At 36.3% G+C, this 11,010-nt stretch overlaps 1 protein-coding gene across 1 annotated transcript; it reads left to right on the top strand.

The window, feature by feature from the left end:
• Positions 1-8,253: 8,253 nt before the first annotated feature.
• LOC308430788 (olfactory receptor 7G2-like) lies at positions 8,254-9,192 on the top strand (the record flags this gene model as incomplete). The annotated part of the gene is made up of 1 exon (XM_080930075.1): positions 8,254-9,192. One exon carries the CDS (start codon positions 8,254-8,256, stop codon positions 9,190-9,192), a length of 939 nt encoding a protein of 312 aa, XP_080786201.1.
• Positions 9,193-11,010: the final 1,818 nt, after the last annotated feature.

Below are 11,010 nucleotides of genomic sequence, written 5' to 3' on the forward strand. Positions count from 1 at the left end.
AATGAAAACAACCCTGAGATTTCACCTTACACCAACTAGAATGGCTAAGATCAAAAATTCAGATGACAGCAGATGATGGTGAGGATGAGGAGAAAGAGGAACACTTCTCCACTGTTGGTGGGGTTGTAAACTGATACAGCCACTCTGGAAATCAGTCTGGTGATTTCTCAGAAAATTGGACATAGTACTACCTGAAGACCCAGTTATTCCACTTCTGGGATTATACCACAGAGACACTCCAAGATACAACAAAGACTCATGCACCACAGAGTTCATAACAGCCCTATTTATAATAGCCAGCACATGGAAAGTACCCAGATATATTTCAGTAGATGAATGGATACAAAAATTATGGTAAATTTACACAATGGAGTACTACTCAGCTATCAGAAACAATGACTTTATGAAATTCCTCAGAAAATGGATGCATCTAGAGAATATCATCCTGAGTAAAATAACCCAGTTACAAAAGAACAGACATAATATGCCATTACTGATAATTGGTTACTAACTCCCGAAAGCTCTGAACACCCTAGAAACAACTCACAGATTATATGAAGTTCAAGAAAAAGCGAAGAACCAAAAAAGAAAAAAAAAAAGAGAAAAAAAAAAAGAAAAGAAAATGAAAAACCATTTTGCTTTATCTTTACATACCAAGAAAACTTTGAGTAATTTCAGGTTACATCCTGTTTTACCCATATTGTGACATTTAATATTATTTTATTTTTACAAATCATTTCACAATGAGTCATGTCTGCTGTGTACAGTTTCCCCATTCTCGTTCAAAGAGAAATTGAGCATCTTTATCCCAGGCAGGGTTCCTTATAATGGCAAGGTAGCCACTGGACAGAAATTGCTTATATCATCTGCAGACAAATACTGCCAAAAAGGTCAAACAGGGGTGGAATAGTCGACTTCTAGCTCTGTCAAGACAGGGTAAGCTGGTCCTTCATATTTCCTACTTCACAAAGAGTCTGTCAGGTGGTTATGGGACAAAAGGCTGAATATAGATACTCCAACATTATATGAAAATAGGCACTGTTTAGGTAATCAGCTGTTATAATTGTTTAGGTTTTGCAAGTTATGATTAGTGCTTCCTATATACTTAGCCAATTTTTAATCTTTTCTCAGATTTCTGATGGATTTGAAGACTAGTTATAGTCTCATAATCAAACTCAAGCTGTTTAACATTGAGAGAGAGTTTGTAGAGTGGAAGACATGGTTTTCAGATGGCATTAAATGTGAAATCTAAACATATTACAGGGATATAATTATAATTCTTGAAGTTTAAAATGTATATTTAATACCTAAAATAAAAATCTATTTCAGTACCCAGTTTAATTGTCATCAGTAAGTCTTCCTCTGACACAAGGAGCAAATGACGGCATCTACAGACAAGCAATAAGTGGAGCAAAAGCCAAAATCAGAGATCTCCACTGGGTTCTTTTCCTTGGAACTCCAGAAACTGCACAGAAAAAGACAAAATATAAGCCAAAGGTGATAATAACACCATCAAAGCACAGCCCACAATATCAACTAAGCACGTCTCATAGGGGCTCACTGAAATTTAATCACAGAGTCTGCATTGGCCTGCTCTAGGTCATATCTATCTATCTATCTATCTATCTATCTATCTATCTATCTATCTATCTATCTGTATAGATAGATATAGATATAGATAGAGAGAGGAGAGATAGACCGATATATATACAGATAGATAGATAGATAGATAGATAGATAGATAGATAGATAGATAGATAGATAGATATAGGTATAGGTATAGGTAAAGGTATAGATATAGATATAGATATAGTTATAGGTATAGGTATAGGTATAGATATAGATATAGATAATATAGATATAGATAGATATAGATATGGATATAGATGATTTTATTGTTATTGGTTTGCTATTTATATGAGTCTCAGACACGTACCTGTTTGGAGGATCCTGGGTTTTGTTGACTACCTCCAGGGTTTTCTGTCTAGTCTAGCTATGTATCTTTATGTTGTGTTCAACTGATATGTCAGAGAAGCCTATTCATTTCTGAACAAAAACAGAAAAAGAGTAGATCAGAGAAAGAAAGAAATGAGGGCCAACGGAGATGAGTGGACAGAGAAGAAAATGGTGTCAGATGCATTATATGAGAAAAGATTAAAAAAATATTAACGTAAAAATATACAGAAAACAAAATACTCTCATGACATAATAATCAATGCACTAAATACATAGAACAAATAAAGAATATTAAGAGCTGTCAGAAAAAAAATGCCAAGAATTATATAAAGGCAGATCTATCAGAATTACAACAGACTTCTCAACAGAGACTTTGAGAGCCAGAAGATCCTGGAGAAATGTTATGCAGACTCCAGAAGATCAAAAATGCCAGCCTAAGATACTATACGCAACAAAAATCTCAATCACCAAAGATGGAGAAAACAAGATATTCCATGACCAAACCAAATTTAAACAATATATTTTTACTAATCTAGCCCTACAGAGGATAATCAAACAAAATCTCCAGTACAAGGAGGACAACTACAAACAAAATAACACAAGAAATTAAATATTTTACAACAAAACCAAAAGAAGAAAAGCCTACACCTAGTAAGACCTCCAGCAACAAGAATAAGAGTTCACAATCATCTGTCTTTAATAACTTTCAACATCAATGTACCCAGTTCCCTAATATAAAGACACAGTCTAATACACTGGACATATAAACAGAATCCAACATATTGCTGTATACAAGAAAAAGGCCCCAGTGACAAACATAGATACCACCTCAGAGTAAAAGGTTGGGAAAAAGTTTTCCAAGCAAATGGTCTCTAAAACAAGAATTAGAAATACACTTAGAAGCAAAATTAATCAAACAAGATGGGAAAAGACACTTCATATCCATCAAAGTAAAATTCCACCAAGAAAAAGTCTCAATTCTGATCAAGGACAACCACATTCATAAAAGAGATGTTATTAAAGCTCAAAACACATAATTGAAACTTACACAATAACAGCAGAAGAATCCAGCACTCTACTCTCACCAGGAGACAGGCTATTAAAATAGAAACTGAACAGAGACTCATTAAAACTAATAGAAGTTATGAACCAAAGAATTTAACAGATATCTACAGAACATTTCACCACAGATTAATAGAATACACTTTGATCTCCACAAATCATGAGAGCTTCTCCAAAATTAACCTTATAATCAGACATAAAACAGACCATAGCAGATATAAGAAGATTGAAATAATTCCATTTTATGAGATCACCATAGACAAGAATGTGGGAAAGAGCCTTGAACTCACTGGCACAGGAGGGGATTTTGTAAACAGGACACCAATATTTCAATGCTGTAAGATCAACAATTGATAAAAGGGACCTCATGGAGCACAAAAGCCGCTGTAAGACAAAAGACCCCATCAATATAACAAACCAACGACCTACAAATTGAGAAAACTTATTACTAACCCTATAACTGACAGTGTGTTAAAATCCAAAATAAATATAGTGCACAAAAGACTAACTAAAAACAAAACCAAAGAACTCAATTAAACCTGGAGTATTGTGGAGGAACTAAGCCCTGTTTGGAACCCTGATTCTAGACAGAGAATTGCTTGAAAGCCCAAGGAGTAAGAAAGAGATGGAAGGAGCTTCCTCCACTCATGAGAATTCAAAAATCCTCATGCTGCCATAAGCAGTATACAATATAAATAGCAAAAAATAATGTAAAGCCCCATAAGGTATTGGCCATGCCCCAAATCCCACCTCCGCACGTGTATGTGATGTGGACCCCAGAAAAATAGGCCAAGACCCAAGTCCCTCTCCTGCACATAAGCCCTGGAAAGAAACAGGACTGCACAAAAATATGTAAATAAGGCCTCCCCAAGCCCTAGGCCAAAGAAATAGGAAGCTGGTTGTTAGACAACAAACCATTTCAAAAACTGTACGTAAAAGGTGGCTAGGAGAAGAAAGAAAATTTTTCAGGCAAATTGATAGAACTAGAAATTATCCGCCTGAGTGAGGTAACCCAGACTCCAAAGGACATGCATGGTATGTACTGACTAATAAATGTATATTAGCTATAAAGTACAAGATATCCACTCCATACTCCACAGACCCAATGATGCAAACAAGAAGAAAAAGGAAAGGGAGAAAGCTTGAATCTCACTTAGAATACACAGTATAACAGAAAAAAATACCAGCTGGAGAGTGAGAACTGGCTGGAGAGAGAGTGGATAGTGTATGGGGAAAGTTTCAGGATCAGATGTGAGAAGCATCAGGAGAGATGGCCATGAGAATGAATGAAAATCTGCACCTGATCTGTGTGCAGAGGTGAGGTTGGGGAGCATCTGCAGGACAGACAGACACCTGGGATACGGGAGATATCCACGAATCAATGGGGATTAATTAAGCTGTGCTACACAGAATTGGGGAAATGAAACCTGAAGAGGTCACTTCCTCTACCCAGGCAGGAACCCCAGAGATGTGATAAAATCACAAACCCATCCACAAATATTTTGACCCAAAATTGATCATGTTTGGAATTAATGCCAGGATGTGGGATAGAGCGGAGACTAAGAGAAGGCTAACCAATAAACTTAAGGCTGAAGGGAATAGGTACTCAACAGGAAGACCAACACTGTCAAATAACTTTGATGTTTTGGGCTCTCAGCTACTGAACCCCCATCCAATGAGACCCCAACAGGACATATATAAATTGTTCTTGTCTAAAAGAACTTCAGGGACAAAAATAAAGAAGGGAGTAAAGGAAGGGCATGCCAATGACCTGCTCAACATGAGATCCATCTCATGAAAGGGCATCAAGTCTTAACACTACTACTGATACATTGATATGCTTACAGACAGTATCCCAGTCTGGCCGATCAATGAAGTGTCACTACCAGCAGCTGATTATGACATAAGCAGATGTGTATACCTAACCATTGAACTGAAGCCAGGGACATTATGGTTTAATTAGGAGAAGAAATGAAGAAGCTGAAGGGGAGAGAAACCCCATAGGTAGACTAGCAGTCCCAACTTACCAGGTCCGAAGGAGCTTACCACAGACTGAAACACCTAACAGGAGTATACACACACCAAACCATGGACCTTAACACAAATAAAGCAGAGGTCTGCATGAACAGGCATTAGTGGAAGACAATGAAGCCTCGAAGACCCTATGGAAGGGCAAGTCCTACTGGGGTTGTAGCACCCTCTTGGGGCAAAAGTAGAAGACAAATAGAATTAGGGAACTAGGGAAGAGTAAAGGTGGGGGCAATTAGAGGAATGTAAATAAATAATAAAAATTGAAAAACATAAAAAGACACATACTAGTCTGGCATCTCAGACTTGAAGAGCTATACCAGGTACAACATAATTTCTGCCCAACACCAGAGCATGCAAGCTACACACAGCTCTGCTAAAACTACTCCTGGAAAAACTTCAGATAGTTAGAGACCCCAGGAACCATGAATAGAAGCATGTAAATGCTCGAGAAAAGGAAGACAAAGAAACAGAAGGAAGTAAGCACAGTAAAGGAAGGCATACCTGGAAAATTTGCAGCAAGGTAGTGAGGAACTGCCTGATCTATGTAGCCAAAGATTCTACCTTAGACCATGGTAAAGTTTTAGCCTGTGTTGCCACTAGAGTCCTGGTCTGGTTTATGGCCCAGCAGCAGCAAGACTCTATTACCAATTAAGACCTGGTAAATGTCTCTGGTGTTTCTTGCTACCAGGGAACATGCTGATGTCTAAGGGCTTTATAGAAGCAGCCCCATCCCATACCTGAGTATGTAAGCAGACAAGAACCCATTAATAGACCACTTTATTACTGGGACTGAGAGCTCTGTTATTCAATATTTGCAGACACTAGTACAAGAGAGTTAGCATTTTGACTCATCTCCCTGTTGTGATGTAGACAATGGAGAGAAACCCTTTGCCCCTTTACTACCTTTGGTAGGTGAAAGATTACACACTGTTGTCATGAGAGCAAGAGCACTGGCCTTGACTTTACCAGTGGTAGCACTTGGAGGAGCAGACACAGCTACTTGCCGAGGTAGCTTAGGGAAACTTACCCTGAATTTGGTGGTTGTGACTAAGCAAGCCTAAGAGTGTGAGTATGAGAGATCCAGTCTTGCTTCTTGTCTGTAATAAGGTAGCATTGCTCTCCTCTCTATCATTTTGCCCTCTTCAACTGGCAGTAGGCATTGATAAGATCACGAACAGAAAAGCTGCCCTTACCCCTCACATGCTGCAGCACTTAAGAGAACAGATTCTTCTCCTCACCTGGGTAGCATGATAGAGCTGAATTTATGGTGGAGGAATGGATGAGCCATATGAGTTTGGGAAATGGCAAAGATGTCCCTGCCTACTGCTTACCTTGCAATAGAATGGGCAAAGGAGTGTTACCCTTCCCAATTAATACCAGCTACAGCAGGCAAGAGAGCAGGCGTTGGCATCATAACCACAATCAGACTAACCTCACCTCCCATCACCTGCTGCAAAAGTCAGAAGAGATGACCGAATACATTTCTTGTGCAGTACAATAACCTGGCCTCAATTTTGAATTTATATATAAGTTGACTCCCCAGAGCATGTGCTTCAGAAAAGGGCAAGGAATCCTGCTTGATGCCTTCATCCTTCACCATCTATGGCAAAAGAAAGGGCTGTCTTTGATGTTCAGTATGTGAGATCTCTGTGTAGCTGCTAAATTAGGAAGATCAGGACCTGAACCTCAATATTCCAGCAGAGTAGACTTGGCAATGATTTCAGAGACTGCAGAAGATCAGCCCCCAGGGTGTGAGTGTGGGTTATCCAGTGGGATGACCATCCTAGATAACCCCCAAGAGAAGGTCCAGGGTTTGAATTGGCCTACCCAAATATCTCTCTCATTGATGTTATGGTGTATGAAGGGTGAAATCCTGTAGGTCCAAAACTATAGGATTTCCAACCCACAGTGAAACAACAAGATACACCCGATAAATCTCAGTGAATTCAAGTATTGACAAAGGCACAGAAGCCAAATACAACTGTCAGTGTAACTCATTGCAATGAACATTTGCAAGCCAAGTTATGTGAACAAAGAGAGTAATGCAGAACATAGAGTGACATACTATAGGTCTTTTCTTTGATTAGGAGACTGCAAGTGTGTGTAGTACATATGAATAATGGAAAAATGAATGGGATTGTGGTTGTATATGTAAAATTAAGAATAACGAATAAATTATTAAAAAAATAATAAATTCTTCGAAATCACATTATTATATACAATGTTTTATCCTTGTAACTTATAGCAACATAGAGATTTATCATAGAAATGATATTCATATCTTGAAAGCAAGTTCAATATTTCACATAATCAGAAGCAATGAAGAGACTATTGACTGGGGACTGCTGAGCAAACTGAATTCTGAGTTCTCCTTTCCAATAGACATGGCATTAAGGATTTGAACACTTGGGATTTTGATGGTGTTGCCATGATAGTATAATTAAAGTCATTGAATATTAAGCCACAGGGACACAAAACCTATAGAAATTTGTCTGTGATTCCTCTAGGTTTATTTTGTCAGCCTTGAAGCTAGACCCAAGATTTTTCCTACGAATGATCCTGCTTAATGAAAAGTCAGTTGACCCTGTGGTGTTTTATGACATTCACAAGAACACATCTATGATCAACATTCAGGTAAGATGGTTATCATGACTCCATTTGAATATAAGTTGACAACTAAAATCCATTTAGAAGTAAAAGGTATAGAAACTGGACTTAATCAATAGAATATGAACTTGGTTATTCCTGAGAAGTCTATAAAATATATACAGTAAAACATCATCTGGAAAGAATATAAAACCTTTCACTAATCACTGTTGTCAATATAACACATGCTTATATACATCTGCACTAATGGTTATCATCCTCCATTTAGGTTATCAGCCTACATTCAGCTAATCTCTTGCTCTGTCCAAGAATAAAACCAATTGACTGTCAAACAAAATAGTGTCTCTTACAGAACATGATGTTTGCAATTAAACCTTGCAAATTGTGAATTCATTATTGTTTATACACTCAGAGGGACTTTAATTAAAGAACTAATTCTTGAAATTCTCTAAGTCAGTGTCAGAAAATTTATGTCTTAATACACAAAATGTATTTAGTAATAAATATGAAGTTTAGAATTCAAAGAACAAGGTATGCAGTTAATGAACCAAACATCTTACTCTTGCAATCCCCTTTTATTTCAGACTACTCATCAACATGGGACCTGTGAACCAAACAACTATATCAGAATTCATTCTTCTGGGGCTTAGTGATGACCCAGCTTTGCAGCCTTTCATCTTTACAGTGTTCCTGTCCATATATATGATCACCACCTTAGGAAACTTGCTAATCATTCTCGCTGTTAGCTGTGACTCCCAACTGCACACACCCATGTATTTTTTTATCTGTAATCTGTCCTTTAATGACATCTGTTTAATCAATACCACGATCCCAAAGATGTTATTGAACATTCATGGAGAGGATAAGACCATTACATACTCAGGATGCCTATCTCAGGTCTACCTCATCTTGAATTTTGCAGGTATAGAAAACTGTCTCCTGGCAGTGATGGCCTATGACCGCTATGTTGCTATCTGTAACCCACTAAAATATACAGTTATCATGAATCAATATTTATGTGTGATGTTGCTGCTCTTATCTCTGTTTCTTAGTATTGTGCATGCTTTATTCCACACATTGATGCTGTTGCTGCTATCATTCTGCACAGAAACAGAAATCCCCCACTTCTTCTGTGAGCTGGCTCAGATTATCAGACTTGCCTGTTCTGATAATTTTATCAATTATCTGCTGGTATACACAGTGTCCGTTCTATTTTTTGGTGTTCCTGTCTTTGGGATCATTTTGTCTTATATTCAAATTGTATCCTCAATTTTAAGAATGTCATCATTGGGAGGAAAGTACAAAGTCTTTTCAACATGTGGGTCTCATTTGTCAGTTGTTTCACTGTTCTATGGCACAGGTTTTGGGGTACACATAAGCTCTGCATTTACTGACTCTCCAAGAAAGACTGTAGTGGCTTCAGTGATGTACACTGTGATCACTCAGATGCTAAATCCCTTTATCTATAGCCTAAGAAACAAAGAGATGAAGAAAGCCTTTAGAAAAATTACTAATAGGATACCGTTTCTCTTATAGTTAATAATTTATGCTTCGATTTTAGAAAGAAAAATTAGATAAGACCTTGTGAAACACAATGTTTAGTTTCGATGCTTTTCTAAAGAATTTTTTTCTGTTATGTTCCTCAGTAGGAGGTACATAAACTGAACTTGTAATTTTAATAAAAAATATTTTGTGTAAAAAGTGGGAAATATATATGGGATAGGCATTGCCTGTCATAAAAATACTAGCAACATTTTGAGAAGTATTTTTATCTGATTTGACAGATCAGTGTAATAGAATACTGGAATTATCAATATATTATCATATAAAAATTTCTTTTTTGTCCCAGAAAGCTATGGAAGACAATTGTTTTTTATAGTTTTTGGTGTTATTTAAAATAAAATATAATTACATTAGTTTATAGGATGACATATGTGAATACAAGGATAAGTACTTAATACTAAGTTACCAATTATGTTTGGTTAGTAATCTGGTAGTTGTAGTTTTTTCTCCAAGGTCACTGACCTCATTAGCATTCTGTAGTTGGGTAGAATTACAATAGCAGGGATTATTTCCCTCTTACTGAATAGGCCAATAAGTAATTCTTTTTCTGACGCAAACTTTATATCTGTCATATTTGGATCATTAATGCTAAGATTATGCATTAATATTATGATATTAGTGGCTCTAGAAATAAATCTGCCCCTTGCAGTTGCTTTCATTTGGAATAAGCAATTTCAGAATAATGCAGTTAACAAATAGCAGAAACTTGCCATTTTACATGACTTTTTAGCAGGTATGTTGAACAAAGATTTGAATTTGTTTCAATTCCCTATTCTATACTCTCATTCACCAATTGACTCGCTTCCAATAACAATCTAGTTATGCCAGAGACAGAACTCTGTGAGGTTTCACTGTGCCATTGATATTTATCTTTTCCATACACAGGATATGTATTCTGGGTCACAAAATTTGGTTTGAATTATTATCTAACTATAGATACAGACTAATGCTATCTTCTTGGAAAAAGCAATGTCAAAAGATGAAGAGTTTTCCCAGAATATCTGTGTATGTCCTAAGTATAATTATACAGGTCCTTGTAATTCAGGTCTAGACATAAAATAATATAATTTTTAAAGGAGTTATTACATCTATAAACAGAATCATTTTGCAGTCATATAACCAGCATTTATTAATCTATGTGTACCACTTAACTGTGGTCTTATATTATTTATGTAAACACTTTTTGGGCCCTTATGCATTAAAACTATTCTCATTTAAAATTTTTGCAAATTGGCATGATGATACATTTCCCTCTTGAAGATCAGATTTTGATATGATTTTCTACCTATTTTTGAGTATACAATCCTCCTTCTGTCTGTCTCCCAAAGGGATATATGGCAAACATGCATCATCACATTGGCATAATGTTCTCCTTTTAACATTATTACACTTTTAATTAAGCCTTGTGATTTTTACATTTAAGTATCAGAAAAAGCCATGTTGTTTATATAAATAATTACCTCATGTATTTCATGAATAGTTCAGTCTGCATAGATTTGTATTTAATTTACTAACAATAAAAAAGAAGAATCATTATAACAGTGATAATGTTGAGACACTAATTTTCTGTCATTATAAGTATAGTGGTTACATATTCTTCTCCATGTCTTGTAAAGAGATCACATTTTCTTTTAGTTTGAACGTAGTATTGTTAAGTTTCTCCTACTTGGGTATTTCCACAAGTTCTTAAATGTTCATGAACTAGTGCAAAACCCAATATATAATTTTGGTTTTGCAAATTAATCATACAAGTATTTTTGTCTATTCTGATAATATTTTGGGTATAAATTC

The sequence above is a fragment of the Micromys minutus genome (genome assembly GCF_963924665.1).
Source record: "Micromys minutus genome assembly, chromosome: 16".
In the NCBI taxonomy this organism is placed as follows: domain Eukaryota; kingdom Metazoa; phylum Chordata; class Mammalia; order Rodentia; family Muridae; genus Micromys; species Micromys minutus.